The sequence below is a fragment of the Asparagus officinalis genome, chromosome 6 (genome assembly GCF_001876935.1).
Source record: "Asparagus officinalis chromosome 6, Aspof.V1, whole genome shotgun sequence".
NCBI classification, from domain to species: domain Eukaryota; kingdom Viridiplantae; phylum Streptophyta; class Magnoliopsida; order Asparagales; family Asparagaceae; genus Asparagus; species Asparagus officinalis.
In genome coordinates, this window is record NC_033799.1 from 7329501 (window position 1) to 7348178 (window position 18678).

The 18678-nt window shown below is 36.8% G+C and overlaps 1 protein-coding gene across 1 annotated transcript; it reads right to left on the bottom strand.

Moving 5' to 3' along the window:
* On the bottom strand, positions 1201–18331 carry LOC109845690 (pre-rRNA-processing protein esf1-like). The gene is made up of 5 exons (XM_020414960.1): positions 17493–18331; positions 14049–14211; positions 10906–11034; positions 2263–3044; positions 1201–1695 (listed from the first exon to the last, which is right to left on the bottom strand). Exons 1-5 carry the CDS (start codon positions 18329–18331, stop codon positions 1491–1493), a joined length of 2118 nt encoding a protein of 705 aa, XP_020270549.1. The 3' UTR covers positions 1201–1490.

The window sequence follows — 18678 nt, forward strand, 5'->3', positions numbered from 1 at the left end:
GACGCCGAGTCCTGCCGCTTTCAGGTGCGAATAAATGGCCGATAGTGACGTGGCCGACCGCGGATCGTTGATTTGGCGTTCTTTTTAGAAACGGGCTTGGGCTTTGCTTTTTGGTCGGTGGGGCCCTGCTCGGTACGAACCGAGCGCATGCTGGTTGCGTGACGGTGGGAGAAACGTCGGCCATTAAACAGAGCCACGTAGTCTATACTTTTGGTTGTTGTTTGTGCTGCATTAATGAAGTCCTTGCAGGTCCATACTATAATTGGGTCCAAAAACATTGCCCGTCATAAGTAGCTGTTTGGTTCCCTGTTATTGAGGGAAAGTCACTGTTAAAAGCCTATTAAACGTGTCAAAAGTGTCACTTTTTGACATGTTTTCAAGCAAAATCCTTTTTTTTCAAGCAAAATTCTTTTTTTTAAAGGCGTTTTTGCTTAAAGTCTGCCAAAGAAGTGACACTTTGGCAGGTTTTCAAGAGAAATTTTTTTTAACCAAACAGAAGCTCCTCTTTAAAGTGGGGTTGGTTTAGGTTAAGGGCGTTGAAACTACAAATGTAGTTGCAACATCATGAATGGGTTTGGATTGATGTAGTTGTTCCAACTATATCTATTAGTATTTGGTTAGATGTAGTTCCAACACAAAAATATTATTGTAACTCTAAAATATTGCTAAAAATATGGGTGTTGCATTCACACTAAAATTTTAGTGTGTTATAACTACATTTTAGTTGCAACAACACTTAGATACAGCAATTTGAGATGCAGCTACTGGTGTATACATTTGTTACTACAACAACCTTTAACACAAACACGTAGGAGTTATTGTTTGACAACTCGCTAAAACTGGGACATGTTCAAATCCGGCCCAATTTTAGTCTATTTTGTGTTTTCTTATGTCATTTTTAGCTTTCAAAACCTAGTCAAAATTGATCCCACCGGGCCCAATTTTAGTCTATTTTGTGTAACAAAGCCGAGTTACTACTAAGTTCAAATAGAAAAGCATTTCAACAAAGCGGTCGGAACCGTACCGTGTTGTAAATACATTTGTTATTCGAATTACCTGGTGCCACCTCGCATCAATCCTTGTGAAGAAGTATCTTTGTTCTTTGAAAAGGGTCGTCAAATAGTAAAATCTCTTTCTAGTTTGTAAGAAGTTCAACGTAAGAAGAAGATAAATATACCCTACGTGTTATTCTACCTTAAATATACACCATTGAAGTATCTTTGAAAAATAGAAATGGGTGTCAATAACAATTCACAAATACACGCTTGAGTACAATAATAACATAGTACAAAATCAGTCACGCACCCTGTATTTTGTACTCAGAAAAACATAACCCGAGCCTCTCTTTTTTTTTTCCCTGCTCTCAATTTTCCTCTACTAAAGCAGCCGCATCTCACAACAGCATAAATAACAGGCCGGAAATAAAATACTACGAAGCTAACAAAATTCTTCACAGCCAGTATAAGATGAAGGTACAAAAATAAAGAAAATCATCTGCTCCTGGTACCCTTTTTCAGATTTCCCAGGTTTCTCTTAAGTGACTGAACAGTTGATGACAACTCGTACTTCTCCTTCTTCTTCGGATCGTTATTAGAGATCTCAACTTGTTCCGGTACATTTGCGGTTTCTTCTGATTGCCCTGTTTTCTTCACTATCTTCTGTTTTCCAAGCTTCTGACGAGCATACGCAGCACTCCTGTGGAAGCGCAGAAAAAGGAGAGTAGGTTTCAATATGAATTCAAATGGCAATGAGATGTGGGTTTGAATCATTTCCACCGTGAGGAATCTGTACTTTTAATCTAGACATATATTGCTTATGAGACGATTGTAATTTGCAACTCACTTAAACAAAAAGTAATTTGTCACTCAAATTTTTGTTAATTCTATATTAGACCCACAAGAAACTTCATATTTCTGAAGTACATGTGGGTCTATTTAACAAAACTTAATAGATGTGAGGGTCATGTTCAAAACAACTTCAGATTTAGGGGTCTTACCTAAAAACAACTTAATGGATTTGGGGTTCTGATATGCAGATTTAGAGTCGAATAAAGAATCAACAAAGATTTGGGAGCCTAATCTACAAAGTAATAAGTGGAACAAATAACAGGAAGACTTGGTAAATGTTAGATTTGAAATGAATCACAATCACCTAATATAGATAGATAGAAGACAGCGATTCAAAACAGTGGTGTGCTCCAATTTTATTAGGTTAGATGTGGAATCAAGCATCGTTTTAAAACTGAGGACTTCAAGACTATACCTCTTAAACTGTGGATCAGTGGGATCCAAGGCAAAGAGATGAGAATTGAATAAGGCAGAGAATCGAGGATCAGATGAGGGATCAACATCAGGTAACTTAGCCTCAAGAGATTCTTCCTTCCCCTTCTTTCCTTTGCCCTTCTTAAGTTTGATCTTGTACCCCTTTGCATTCTGACCTTTACCATCTTGATCTTCCGCGAACAACAGCTCCAGTTCTGCTTTACTCACTTCCTGGTCCTTGTATTCATCCAGAGACTTCTTCCTCTCTTTTCTACTACTCTTACCTTTTTTACTCTTTTTTGAATCTCCCTTCTTCTTATCGGCAACCTCTGCATCAGAATCAGAAGGCTCTTCTTCCATAAAGAAATCATCAGGCTGATCAGTTGCTTCTTGGACATCGGAATCACTGTCATCATCATCATCATCAGAGTACTTTGACCGATTCTTCCTTGCCTTTCTCTTCTCGCTTCTTTTTCGAAGAACTTGTTCCCAGACAGTTTCGGATTTTTTATCCTTTTTCTCGAGAATGCGCTTGCTTAGGTCCTCAAGGCCAGTATTAAATGTGATTTCCATTTCTTGGTCATTGTCCTCATCATCATCTTTATCTGAACCAGAGCCATCTCCAGAGAGTAGAAGCGCTCGTAACTTTTCTTTATGCATATGTTTTTTGGATTTACCATCAGGCAGAGCCCCTGCATCTTCATTCTCACTGCCATCAATTTCTTCTTCCTCGTCACTAGCATCACTATCACTGGAAGCCAAGTATTCATTCAACTCATCCAGCTATACGAGATAAAGAAGGATACATCAGTAACAGCATAAAACATGGATATTCCTTTTGCTAGATTAAAAGTAAAAAAGCCCTTTAAAATGATACTCATGAAGCAGCTTTATTTCAGAAGTTTTATAAATAGAAAACCGCTACGATAATAGAACCGGTAATCTTCAGTTCTACTAAGACTCGCGATGTAAGCTCACAAAAAAAGCTTATAGGTACAACTAGTCACAACTGAATATCTACATTCCAACAGATCATATGATCGAATTAACTGTAAAATGAGTAAAAGAAAACCTCAAAACATCTTTAAGGATAACTAGTTTTGAAAATGAGCAAAACAAATAAAGGCACAAGCATGCAGATGCTGAACTTTATTCGTGATTAATTCATAGAGATTAAAAAACATGAGAGCGGAAGCAATACCTGAATCCATGATAAATATGAATGGATCTGAATTAGGGTTTGATCTTCTAATCTTGAGGGTCTCTCCTTTAGAATCTCTTTAGATGGGGATTAAGAGAATGGAGAATGTTAACCCTAGATTAGGGACCATAACCCCTTATATATAGGTGTTGTATATTTGTAATTTGGCCCCTTCATCAAATTACAATTACAACCTGGTATCTGCACATATAACCCCATGATATATTTAAATACCTATTAACCCAAATTGATTGATCACTTTAAGTGGGTTATCCTTAAAGATAGTAATACACATTGATTAATCATATGTGCCCACAAATAGATTTAATTAGATTTAAATCCAACAATCTCCCACTTGGGCACCATATGATTCCTTAAATTGTGTATAACCTTATGAGCTCAAAATTGCTATCATTAAAAAGATATTTCCAAACAATCTCGTCCATTGACTATATCAATATAGGATCAAAGCGGCCTTCGTCACATTTATCGTGACTCGACCCATCAATGGTCACATATACCAATACAATCAAACGACATAGATCAATCATGGATGTGCAGCATGAAAATTACATGCAATGTGATCAGTACATGTCTATTTTCAACTGGTCCTCCTTAGTGAGGTCAAAACCAAACATAATGTAACAGAGTGTCTTAACTGAAAACTTTATTCTGATCAGACAATACAAACAAACATAAAGCACCACAAATACAAACTCCCACTAAAACATAATATCCTCAAATAATACCACACCCATATGAGCAGTATGCTCATGAAAGACCTTAGGTGGCAATCCCTTAGTAAGAGGATCAGCTATCATGGAGTTTGTCCCAATGTGCTCTATGGATATCTGTCCACTCTGTACCCTTTCTTTCACAACCAGGAACTTAATGTCAATATGTTTTGACTTAGTTGAGCTCCTGTTGTTATTGGAATACATTACTGCAGATTTATTGTCACAATATAGCCTTAGTGGTCTTTCAACATTTTCCAAAATGCGCAGTCCCGTGACAAAATTTCGCAGCCATATTCCCTGATTGGATGCCTCATAGCAAGCTACAAATTCTGCTGCCATAGTGGAGGAAGCTACTAGTGTTTGTTTGACACTTTTCCATGATATAGCTCCTCCTGCTAACATATAAATGTAGCCTGATGTAGACTTCCTGCTATCTTGGCATCCAGCAAAATCAGAGTCCGAATACCCAATGACCTCTAATTTCTCTGATTTTCTGTATGTGAGCATGTAATCTTTTGTTTTCTGAAGATACCTCATAACCCTTTTGACTGCTATCCAATGATCCATACCAGGGTTGCTTAAGTATCTGCCTAACATCCCAACAATGTACGCAATATCCGGACGCGTACATACCTGAGCATACATTAGACTTCCTACAGCCGAAGCATAAGGAATCTTCTGCATTTCCTGAATTTCAAGGTTACCTTTAGGGCACTGATTGAGACTAAACTTGTCTCCTTTAGCAACAGGGGTGTCACCTGGTCTGCAATCTTGCATGCCAAACCTTTTAAGTACCTTATCGATATAGCTCTTTTGTGATAATCCAAGAATACCCCGAGAGCGATCTCGATGTATCTGGATCCCTAATATAAAAGAGGCGTCCCCAAGATCTTTCATCTCAAAATTCTTTGATAGAAATCTCTTGGTTTCGTGCAACATGCCTATATCATTAGTGGCAAGCAAGATGTCATCCACATACAGAACCAGAAAAATATACTTACTCCCACTGAACTTGTGATATACACAGTCATCAACAATGTTCATCTCAAAACCGAACGAGATAACTATTTGTTGAAACTTATGATACCATTGACGAGGAGCTTGCTTGAGTCCATAGATGGATTTCCTTAATTTGCAAACCATATTCTTTGGGTCTCCTGACACAAAGTTTTCTGGTTGCACCATATAAATCATCTCATCAATGTCTCCATTGAGAAATGCAGTCTTAACATCCATCTGATGTAACTCAAGATCATAATGAGCAACAAGTGCCATGATTATTCTGAAAGAGTCTTTCGATGAAACCGGAGAGAAAGTCTCTGTATAATCAATGCCTTCCTTTTGAGTATAGCCTTTAGCCACAAGACGCGCCTTATACCTCTCCACATTACCGTTTGCATCCCGCTTGGTTTTAAAAATCCATTTACAACCAATTGGTTTTGCACCTTCTGGCAATGGGACAAGTTCCCAAACCTTATTGTCTTGCATAGACTTATACTCTTCATTCATGGCATCAATCCACTGTTGAGAGTTAGAACTTTTCATGGCCTGAGAGAAGTTGATTGGATCATCTTCTAACATTCCACTACTTTCCTCATGTTCTTGGAGAAATACAATATAATCATCCGGAATAGCATTTCTCCTTTCTCTCGTGGATCTCCTTAATGGCACTGGTTCTTGAGGTTGTTGAGTTTGTTCTTCTGGAACAGGGAGTTGTTCAACATTATCATCTTGAGGTTCCGGATTTACTTCTTGAGCAACAACAGGTATAGGAACCTGAATATTGTCAAAAGTAACTGTATGGATTGGATCTGAAGCCAATTCCTCCTCAAAACTAATGTCTCTAACCTTATTTCTCCCCCCAAACTCAACATCCTCAAAGAATGTTGCTGTTCCCGTCTCAAAAATATTCCTTATAGTGGGATCATAAAACTTATAGCCCCTAGAGCGATCAGGGTACCCAATAAAGTAGCTGCTAACTGTTTTGGAGTCCAATTTCTTTTCATTTGGCCTATAAGGCCTTGCCTCAGCTGGACATCCCCAAATATGTAAATGCTTTAAACTGGGCTTTCGACCAGTCCAAAGCTCATAAGGTGTTTTAGCAACTGCTTTACTTGGTACTCTATTCAGAATGTAAGCTGCTGTCTTAAGTGCTTCTCCCCAGAGTGACTCTGGTAAAGAAGAATGAGCAATCATACTTCTTACCATATCCTTAAGAGTCCTGTTTCGTCTTTCAGCTACACCATTCATGCTAGGTGAACCCGGCATAGTGTACTGTGGGACGATACCGCATTCCTCTAGGTATCTAGCAAATGGTCCTGGACGTTGTTCACCTGAACCATCATATCTACCGTAGTACTCACCACCACGATCAGATCTGACGGTTTTAATTCTTCTGTTGAGTTGATTCTCAACTTCAGCTTTATAGGCTTTGAACATGTCCAGAGACTCAGATTTTTCATGAATAAGATATAGGTGCCCATAACGTGAGTAATCGTCTATGAATGATATAAAATATTGTTGACCATTCCAGGATTCCGTAGGGAATGGCCCACAAATATCCGTATGTATCAATTCTAAGACATCCGAAGATCTGTTGGCACCTAATCTCTTCACTTTGGTCTGTTTTCCCTTGATACATTCAACACATACGTCGAAGTCCGAAAAATCAAGGGAATCCAAAATGCCATCAGACACAAGACGCTCAACTCTACCTTTTGAGATATGACCTAAGCGCTTATGCCATAATGTCGCCGAATTTTCCTTATTTAATTTACGCTTAGTACCACGTGATTCCACATGCAAGGATTCATTGTAAGAAGCAATTGTATCAAGCAAATATAGGTTGTCATAAATACTCAAGTAACCGGTTCCCACAACATTTGAATTAAAAGATAAACTGAATTGACTGTTTCCAAATGAACAAGAATAACCTGATTTGTCCAATACAGAAACAGAAACCAAATTCCGTCTAAAAGACGGTACTACAAAAGTATCTTTTAAATCCAAATAATAACCAGTTCCTAACAACAACCTAAAGTGCCCAATTGCTTCCACATCTACCGATTGTCCGTCGCCCACAAAGATGTGTCTTTCAACATCACTTGGCTTTCGGTAGCTCAGGCAACCCTGCATAGAAACACTTATGTGAGTAGTAGCACCAGAGTCTAACCACCAAGTGTTTCTAGGTACTGAAGCTAAATTAACCTCAGAACAGACCAAAGCAAGGAACGTACCCTTATTATCACGCCAGGCGTGATATTTTGTACAGTCCTTCTTTACATGTCCAGGCTTCTTACAGAAGAAACAACCCTGATTATCCTTATGTTGTTTCTTCTCAACTGGACCCTTAGCAGCTTCCTTATCATTCTTCCTTTTCTTGCCCTTATCCTTAGAGGCATAGGCCAAATGAGCACTTTCTGTCTTATCTTGCTTCAACCTGTCTTCTTCTTGCACACAGTATGAAATGAGCTCATTTAGAGTCCATTTCTCCTTTTGACAGTTATAACTGACCTTAAATTGGTTAAACTGTGCAGGAAGAGACAACAAAACCAGATGCACTAATAACTCGTCACAAAGATCGAGTTTAAGTGCCTTAAGCTTTGAAGCAATATGAGACATTTCCATAATGTACTCCCTGATATTTCCTTTGCCCTTATACTTCATTGAAATCAAGCGAGCTAAAAGCGTGCTTGTTTCTACCTTATCGTTTTTCGCAAAACGCTTCTCAATTTCGGCAAGGAAATCTTTAGCCTTAGTAATCCCTTCGGATTCTATGCCCCTGAAGGCTTCCGGAACACCGCGCTTAATGATCATAAGACTCATGCGATTTGAACGCTCCCATTTCTCATACTCCTTCTTAGCATCAGGAGTGCTATCCGCATTGAGAGGTTGGGGTTGTTCAGTTCTTAATGCAAAGTCTAAATCCATGCAGCCAAGAACAATTAAAATATTCTCTTTCCAAACCTTGAAATTAGTCCCATTGAGCATGGGAATTGAGTTGATGTTAGCAGAAATTGTTGCAGCAGAAGCATTAGCTGAAATGAACAAAAGATTTTAACCTTAATTAGTAATCAATAAATTCAAATAATGACAAATCCCATCTCAAGGTATCTGGTACAACATTAATATCAAGTCTTTGGACAGTAATATTAATTGCAAGTGATACCTTGTTGCAATGATCAAATACTGACAATAACGCATGTCAAATAATGAAACTATCTTTGGACCGATTCATTATCCACATGTAAACCTTAAAATCGTCACGTAATTATCATCGCAGATGTGTATGCAATCTAAAATAAATATTAACCTTCCTTTGGGCCGATTAAATATTTACACGAAAACATACACACAACCATCTAACATCCCTCATGAACAATTTACACAAGAGAGGTTACTTTGGCAACATCTTGTTTCAATTAATCATTTGGAATGAAGGACAAACTTAATAACTTAGTGTCATAATAATTTGAATTAAGTAATTGATTAACTACCAATTTTAATTCAAATTAACCAATTTAATTTGAATTAACTGAAATTCTCCCTAGCTTAATGAGGGCTCATAGTTTAAAATGATATTACTATACTTAAATAAATTTATGCCCATAATATGATTATAAGCCCACAAGGAATGAGCTCATACGTTAATCATATGCCCATAAACAAACAATGGCTTGTGTGGGCCAAGGAGCAGAGGCCCATGACCTTAATATTCTTAAGTTAAAGGCCCAATGCTATGGACTGTGCCCTAAATTGAACGAGTTCCATAGATGCTCGTTCACTGCAGTTTTTTTTTTTTTTTTTCTTCGAATGAAACCTAATTTCTATGCTTGTTAACAAGCATCGATCATCCCTGAAGTCGAAGGTCAAGCCCGCTTGCAATCTTTCCCAACCGCAGGCCAAAAGGAGAGAGCTCGCGTTCAATTTGAAAGCTCGCCTTCAACAAATGAGATCGAGCTCGCCTGATCTGAACCCTAAGTTCGCCTGAGATCGAGGTAATTTTCTAACCTCTTTTACCCAATGAACGCAATGCTCGTTTGAGAACGAACGCAGCGTTTGATTTGAGAGCAAACGCAGCTTTTGATTTTGGGAACGAACGCAGGGTTCAACGAACGCAGGATTCGACGAACGCAAGATTCGTTAGAGAACGAACGTAAGATTCGTTAGAGAACGAACGTGGGTTCGTTTGAAGCTGAGCACGATTTTCGCTGAAGCTTTCCAGCCCTGAAGCTCGCCTAAAATTGAGGTAACTTCCTCCTTAATTTCCGCACGTTTTCACGCACGTCCCTTAGGGTTTCGTAACTGAATCACAGCCGTCGCCGCTGTCTTTTGACAGTGTGGCCGCCAGCGATCATTGCCGGCGAGGAGAGAAGCGACTGATGGCTTAAACCGAAATTGTTGTTGTTCTTAATTTCGAACTTAATCCATAAATCAGATCCAACAACCCAAAATTGAATCATCAAACTGAAGTTTGAATTTAATCCCCAAACTGAATCCACAAATTGATGTTTTTCTCTCAATCTGAATCCATGAGTTTGATCCAGATTTAAAAACCGAAGGAGAAAAACAACCCAAAAAGTGAACTTTACTGTTCATATGACAGTTCTCAAAAAAACACAGAAAACGAAAGCAAAAACAGAATTTTGCTACTGTTCATCCGTGTACAGTTCTTTAAAAAAAAAAAAATCACTGATTTAGATCAAAAAACCCAATTTAATCTTAAATCCCTAAGAACTAATCACATAGGCTCTGATACCACTTGCTGAACTTTATTCGTGATTAATTCATAGAGATTAAAAAACATGAGAGCGGAAGCAATACCTGAATCCCTAACCTTAGGGTTTCTCTCTTATGGATCTCTTTAGATGGGGATAAGAGAATGAGAGTGGTTAACCCTAGATTAGGGACCATAACCCCTTATATATAGGTGTTGTATATTTGTAATTTGGCCCCTTCATCAAATTACAATTACAACCTGGTATCTGCACATATAACCCCATGATATATTTAAATACCTATTAACCCAAATTGATTGATCACTTTAAGTGGGTTATCCTTAAAGATAGTAATACACATTGATTAATCATATGTGTCCACAAATAGATTTAATTAGATTTAAATCCAACAGCAGAAGCATCATGCAAACATACATACAAATACCTGAAACAGAAATGACTTCTCCCAGTGAAAAAATTTTGGATGCTTGTGTCCCTGACACACCACACATGCTCATGCAGCTTACAATGCCCAACCACTAGTTGTGCTCTATCTACCTTTTCGTGAAGGATATGCAGGAAACATTTAGTAATCAATCAGTCTTATCAAAAATCATTTATAAGTCAATAGCACACACCTTTTATGTTAAAAAACCACGAAATTAATTTCTATGTCATTAAGTCATGACTTCTGATTTTTCATATGCAAGCATTAAAAACCTATATATAGCATAAATGGGATAATCCCAAATGACCATGTATATTGGCCCGAGCTATAGACTAATCAAATATTTCATGATTGATACTCGATTTATGTGTCAAAACGGCACTCATGTCCACAACCAACAATCATGATTTATTATTGTATCATAGATCATAATTCCTGACAAGACTTAAATTTATTGAGTTAAAACAGAAGGAGCTGAAGTAATGAAAAGGTTAAATAGAAACATTTGGGATACAACTAGAAAGGTCATAATACTACCAACCTGATCAGTGTTGAACTTCCGTTTCAAAAACTTTGTACGATTCGGTTCATCTTCCTCCCATGTTAAGTTAACCTTGCTGTGTTGTAAAGCACGAGTATGGAAATCTGGTACGTTGTAGCTTGTAGGTGGCTGAAACGGAAAAATGAATCACCAAGATATTTAATGGAAAATAACTGTCTCATAAAGCAGGCAATAAGGGTTGAAATAAAATACAAAAATTACAAATTGTAAAATGGAAAGTAGTAATCTGCCAAAAGTCATCAATATTTTTGTGCCCGAAATAAAAAACAACCCAGAAAGAAAAATATACAATAATGTCGTACATGAAGAATGAATTACCATCAAACCATATATACATCAATAGAATTATACAAATGATAAATATCATTTATGTTTTCTCCATATTGTAACAGTCTGAATAATCAATTTGCTTCTATCTCAAAATAAATGTAGTTTGAAATGTGTTTCAACTATTAACGAGAAAGGAAACAATTAATCAGAAATTTAATACAAGCTAAATTGCAAAAAAAAACACCACGAATTCATCTCTTTAAACATAAAACTAAAGACTGTTGGCTTTTTTGTTTTGATGATGTTTTAACAAACAATTTACAACTAATATTGTTTGTCTAGTGTTTGTGTTTTTATTTATTCTAGACAAACAATCTGTTGGAGGTTGTTATATTATGTGTGTTAAGTACTTTAAGCTTAATATCATATACACACATTTTATTGGTTTCTCATATATATATATATATATATATACAAGTTTTGGTTTTTGGTTTTCATGTTTACATAAATATGAATTTGTGAAAATGTTGAATAATTGGTTTATAGACTTAACAACAATAGTTTATATCTTTTATTAAGTTTATAAAATCATTTTATAAAGTTTTAAAATATTGTTTAAGTCAAAATGTTAAAAACATGTATGTTTAGTTTTCATGTTTTGGACTAGTTTTGAAAAATCATGAGTTTTCACAATTGGGAAGTGCAATTTGAAAAATTCCTTTTCCAACATGTTCATATTCATGTTTATAAACATTCCCCAAAGTTTTACATTTTTTAGAATTTATTTACTATTTTTAAAAGAGGTTTGAAAAATTAAATTTACTGTTTGTTTCTGGCTGATAACTTGTTATCAGTCGACTGATGGATTTTATCAACCAACTGAAGAAATCGTCTGAAAATTGTAAAAGTTTCTATTTTTACGACTGATGAACTATCAGTCGACTGATGAGTTTATCAGTCGACTGATGAGATTTTTAGTCGACTGATGTGATGTGTACTGCCTGTAACGGTCAGCTCATCAGTCGACTGATGCAACCCGTCAGTCGACTGATGGACCAACGGTTAGTTTTTTCTAGCTTTCACTGTTTTTGGGTATTTTTGTCTTTTGTTGGGTTTTTCTTGAGCTTTGGGGTTTCCTATATATACCCCCTCATACCTCAGTTCTATTCATCATTTAAGAGATTTTTTAAAATAAGTTTAAGGGTGTTTAAAGTTTGTTTAAGCTTGTTTTCAATTGTTTATGTGAAGAGGTTTTCACAAGAGGAAGAAGAGATCATCATTTCGTGTTTGAGCTTCAATCTCTCATCTCTTTCACTCTTGTTTTTCAGAGAAGTTTCTCTAAACTCAATTTCTAGCTTTACATATAATTATTGTTGATTATCTTTTCATTAAGCTAGATTTTATATTGAGTTTAGTTTTCGTTTCACTCATTTGAACACACACAGAGCTTTTAGCATTTTATATATTGTATAATTTGGGTTATGGTGAGTGGTTCTTGAGTGTGAGCTTAATTGAGTTCTCATCCTTGTTTAGAGTACTAACTATTTGTAATTGAGCTTTATTTGTGATTCATATTGTATTACACTTGTACACCAAGAGGAGTGTAGATGTGAGAGACGTGGTCGGTCCCAAGAGGAGTGATGTCGGTAGTAAAGCCTAGTGAGATGTAGTAATTCTGAGCACTTGAGGGAGACACATGAGAGGCCAACACTTGAGGTGATATTTGTGTAGTTGTATTGTGAGTAATTGTGAACGTTGATCGGTGAACGTTGAAAACTGATATTGTGTGGTGTAAACGTTTTCCGGGTGAACGTCGAAAACCCGGTTGTGATAGTGGATTCTTCCCGGGAGTAGGGAACGGAGACGTAGGTTGAGGGGACCGAACTCCGTGATCATATCGCTTGTTTGAGTTTGCATTGACGTATTTATTTGTGCTCATTGTTCATTCATTCTATATTGTCATTGCTCATGTTTATGTGCCATTAGTTTACATATCCTTGCGTATATAAGTTATTGTATATCTTATTTGCTAGGATAATTTATTAATAAGTTTTAATTTGTATTAAATAGGATTAGATTAGCATAAATCCTATTGTCCCCCCTAGGGTGCTTTCAAAGACCACAGTATACTAGCTTCTTATAGAAATTCCCAGGAACCTTCCAAATCTCTTATTAATCTGGCAACAATTCTTCCTCTGTTTTCAGGACAACCAAGACCAAAAATTATCTCGCTATGGAAAACTAAATTGGAGAGCCAACCTCCATTCCGAGCTCAGTTTCACAGATGGTCACTAAGGGAAGAAAGTTCACTGAAAGTTCAAGGGAAATTCAAGTTGGTCTATAATAAAGCCAACAGTATTTACTTTCCGTAAAATGCGTACAGATTCCTACTCTTTACTATTTTGCTATACAGTGTTGAATTTATGAAATACACAAAACAAGTTGGAGATTCACTTTCTCTTGAAGTGTCTGTTTGTGTGGCATCTGCAGGTGATCAAATATCAAATTACTTTGTAGTCAAACCTAATTTATCTACAAGTTTCCAGCTCCCATGCCCAAAAAATGTCGAAGATCGTTTTCATATGGCAAGATACTTTTTGAAAAAGTCAGATGATGTGACAATACAGAGAGATAAGCAACTTTAGCTGCTATGAAGAAAAGGAACAAGAAAGAAACTGCAAAAATGTTGTTATCTTCAGAAACTAAATCATTGTTCGTCTTTCCAGTTCTATTAGAAGTCTTAAGACATGTCAATTTTAGTAAACACAGCTTACTTAATTTTTAAATTCTAACATCAAATCATTCTCATAAACCGGGCCATTTAAAATAATATTTTATTTAGAAATAAATACCTCAGCTGTCATGTCACGAGGAGGATGCTTAAACTCCATAGAGTCAGGAATGAATCGCAAGTCGAACACATTTGACGTTCTTAGAAGCTCAGTGCCATCAAGATTCTTATAAATGTGGCTCGCAGTAGCAACTGAATCAAACACCACAACGCCATAGTAATAACTGGAAAATGAAACCATACAAACTTTCAATCAGATGACTTGTTACAATAAGCTACATGTTAGAGTTGCTGATAAGAATTTCATTAAAGCAAAAGCTTAGATGTCTTTTAAACTCATAGCTACACAAAAGCAGCTATTACACCATATTGTCAGTTTGTAAAGAAAGGCTAAAGATCAAAAAACAATGGTCGCAAGTTCAAATAGTAAGGGTTTACCAGCTAGACTCCAACCAAGGTGACCATAAATTAGAATTATAGCACAAGTTATGATCAACTACCAAAACATTTGGTACAAAACCACCAAAAGCAACTCTTTATACAGCTACAGTGAATCTGCAATTGGAATTCCATTAATGAGGTACAGTGAATATATTATAAATTTTAAATGGTAGTCTTGTGTTAAATAAGATAAATATTTCACTTTAGATATCAGGTATTATTCAATAAATATACCACTTTAATATAAGATAATAATATGATCAGTTATATTTATAAATTATATTGTAGTTTAAGATAGTTTAGTATTTAATTAAAAATCTAACATCTAATCTAATACTATAACATATTAACATGTGTGTCTGATATATGAAGATTTCATGGATAGAAATATTAATATAAATATAAATGTTAACCTCTTAGGGATAGGAAAAGTAATATAAATATAAATGTTAATCTCTTAGCGTACTTAGTTTAGAAATAGCATACAAAACTATCATAATATATTACTACTAACTATTGTAATATACTTATTATAATATTTGGATAAGAGGTGATTTTGAGCGTGCGCAATTCCAAGCGGTGTGGGAAGTTATTACATTTGTTTGACACTAGATGTGGAAGGTAATTTTCAAAGATGTGGAGGTGGTAATTAGAGATATCAAAAATGGTGCGAAGCAACACTCGATTTTCAAACACTTTGTGGATGATATTCAGTGATGTTGCACATAACTCAATGAATGGGATTTTCAGATAGTTTGTTAAACGAGGAATGTAACGACTCATGTGTTGGTTCAAAGAGCTAAGAAATTTGATGATTTTATAGCATGACTCGAAGACCCACTATCGTTTTCGCACAATATTCTGTAGTCTGATAAGAGCAGCGTTTTATCCATATTTTTTTGTCGTATTTTTAGATTTCCAGTTTAGTTTGGATGTGTCTTACACTTTTTTTTGTGATTTTAGGTTTCTATACAATATTTTGCACTCCGATAATGAGCAACATTTGTCCACCTTCTTTTGTTGTGCTTTTAGATTTTCAGTTTGATTTGTCCTATAAAAAACAATTGTAATATAATAATTAAATCCTACTAACAAATTAATTTATGGCATCCGCCCTTCTGAACCTACTAACAATCCATTTAAAATGAATAATAGTGAGAAATAAACTCATAATTAAAACGTTTATGTATATTCTCTGATCGACTAGTTAAATTATCTTAATTAATTATGCACTAATTATTTCAGGACTAATCTACTTCCTTCCACTTGGACCTCAATAGTTGCATAAAATTATATTATCTATAGATGCTCAAATGCACCCAAAAAAACCAAGCAAAAGAATCGAAAGGAAAAAAATGCAGGAAGTGAGAATTTTGATAGTGGAGTGAGTCTATCGACTATATTAATCAGAATGCATCGCATTCAACAAGATTTCACAGGTGATAATTGAGAGAGAAGATTATATTTACTTTTCTTTCGAGGAAACAAATAGATCTACGACTGAATTTACCTCACATTTATGGGAAAAAACCATCAATCTATTAGTTATACAAGTATGCGAATTTGCGGGGAGAAAAAAACTCATATAAATGTTAATTAATTTCCATTTGAATGTTTAGCCTCATGTCGTTGCTTAATATGCATTACGTACAAAGCAGACGTTACATACTAGTTATATAAAACAAATTTGGGATGTAATGTGTAATCTATATCTATTTATATCTATTTCCTTGTCTATATTATATTACACATGGGAAAAGGGTTTTTATGCCAAACTTTTTGATCCGGTTTTTTGCCCCTTTCAATTTTGATAATTTCCAATCTATATCGCATGCATATAAAAAGGGAATTTTTATGTCAATATTTTTGTCCCACTTTTTTGCAATTCCAATTTTGATAATTTTCAATCATGCCAATTATAAAATGATTAAGTGCTTACCCTAGTTATGGCCATTATGAAATTAAATGTCAACCCATGTCAAATGAGGAGTTCATTGCCAATATATTAAATTTAAGAAAAAAAAAAATATAAAAACTACACCATAATTGTTATAAAAGTCACTTATCATTTTCAGTTCATAAAAAAATTCAAAATATTAAGCATGTCCTCGTGCACTATACTAACACTTATAACGTGAATTTGCTACTTGCTATTTTTGTTTCTTTTATTTCCTTTTCCATTTTTTTAATTTGACTAAGGGGCTGTTTGGTTGCACATTTTTTGAGAAAACTTTTCTCAAAACATCTCACAATGGCAAATTCAAAACTTTTCGCACGTGAGACAGCTTTCAGATGGTCAAAACTACCTTTGTAACTGCCCTACACGTGGCCACTAACTGTTCAAGAACGTGGGAAACGTCGTGGGCGAGAATCACGTGGATAACTGCCAAAATAACGGAGTTTGAAACGTGGGAAAGCAGTTACATCGAAAACTGCCAGAAATGTAGACAGTATTTTACTGTCTCGCTGGGCGAGACAGCAAATTTACTGTCTCGCTGGGCGAGACAGCAAACACTGTCTCGGCCAGCGAGACAGCAAACACTGTCTCGCCCGCCGAGACAGCAAATGCTGTCTCGCGAGCATTGTTCATCCAGAGGGTTATAAATACCCCATGAAGGCCATTTTCACAGGAGGCTGATCATTGTGAGTACTTCAGAGCAATCCAGAGCAGAGAGAGAGCAGAGGTGCTGATCTTACGGCCAATCCTTGAAATTGAGCTTTGACTTGATTTCAAGAAGAACGACTATCTTACATCGATAAGATATCGTTTCAATTTCTCACTTCGATAAACGAAGTCAGAATCATAAACCCCTCACGGTTCAATCAGAATCTGTGACTTGGTGGTCCACGAGTCAAAGCGCTCCCGGCACAGGCAAAGATCCCACGAAAGCAGTGATCCAAACAACGATCCTGCGTTTATTTTCTCAAGAGTTGTAATTTTCTTTTTGTTGTGTAAAAGAGTCTTATAAAAAGGCTGTTTTCTTTGAATTTATTGTAATCGACCGAAGATATAATGAATTCGACCACAGAATCAACTTTTGGCGAAAACGCCGTGAGTCTGCACTCCGAGGGCGTCTGATAAACGGTGACTCTGAGGAACGGCTGACAGCTGAGAATGCTTGGCTGTCTCTGCGGGCTCTGCTGCTGGGCGCCTTGGAGCGGACATCGCTTCCGGACCGGAGCTACTGGTTCCTGCTTCTGAATCACGTGTGAGTCTTCAGGCTCCTTATGCACGCTCTCAATCTCCCGTGCTGCATCCAGCACCGCATCATGGGTCGCCAAAGCTCTACCTGCTAGAGCCATCCTAATGTACTTGTCCAGACCCTTTTGAAACTGATGCCTCCTAATCGTAGGGTCTGTAACCAAGTGGGGAGCATATCGGCTCAAAGAAGAAAACTCAGCCTCGTACTCGTCGACTGAGCGACCCCCTTGCTTGAGCTCGACAAATCTACGCAGGAGCTCATCTCGGGCCGACTGAGGAAAATACTTCCTATTGAAGCGATCCGTGAACGTTTCCCACATAATCGGCCTCTCTAGGTGTGTCTTCTTAGCAGCCCACCAGATTCTAGCTGTATCCGTGAGCTGAACATCCATGAGATCTACCCACTCTGCAGGGGGAATACGAGTCACCGTAAGGATAGTCTCCGTGACCTTGAGGAACTCCTCTGCTGCTAAAGGTCCATCGGCACCAGTAAAGGAAGGAGGCCGCATATATCGAAACTCTCTAACACCAGGCTCCGAGCGAGGTGGATGCTGGTGCTGAGGCTCCTGCTGCAAATGCCCAGCTAAGAACTGCTGGTTCGTCACCAGCCCCTGAATCATCGCTAAAAGCTGCTGCGGATCTGCTTCAGGCATCTGACCATTGCCACTGGATGGGTTACCATTACTACGAGTACCCACCATAATTCTGAATGAAACGAGGATCAAAAGGAAAAATTAATGTTAAAATCAAACAATATATTTGGAAAATAGGGACTAAAACATAGTTTATTAAGATAATAATATAAAACTTAATTGTAGTCTTACGGATGGAAAATGATATGTATTTGAATCGTCCAATACATTCTTACTAGTGAGAACTCGGGACCGTGACCTGCGTGGGCCACCAACAAAAACCTGTCACGCCCCGCTTCCCAAAATACTGGGAAATCAGAACGTGAACAAGTCCGCGACGTATTCGATTGAGAAGAAATATTATCATCATTTTTTTTTCTTTTCTTCTCAATCCAATACGCTAAGCGTCAAATATA

Bases quoted from the DNA above. Each gene is read 5' to 3' on its own strand.
- LOC109845690 (XM_020414960.1), bottom strand. From the start codon at position 18,331: ATGGTGGGTACTCGTAGTAATGGTAACCCATCCAGTGGCAATGGTCAG. The intron at 11,035-14,048 runs GTATTTATTTCT...TTTCCGTTTCAG, and splicing joins CTCGTGACATGACAGCTGAG to CCACCTACAAGCTACAACGT. The intron at 3,045-10,905 runs GTTGGTAGTATT...TATCTCGTATAG, and splicing joins GGAAGTTCAACACTGATCAG to CTGGATGAGTTGAATGAATA.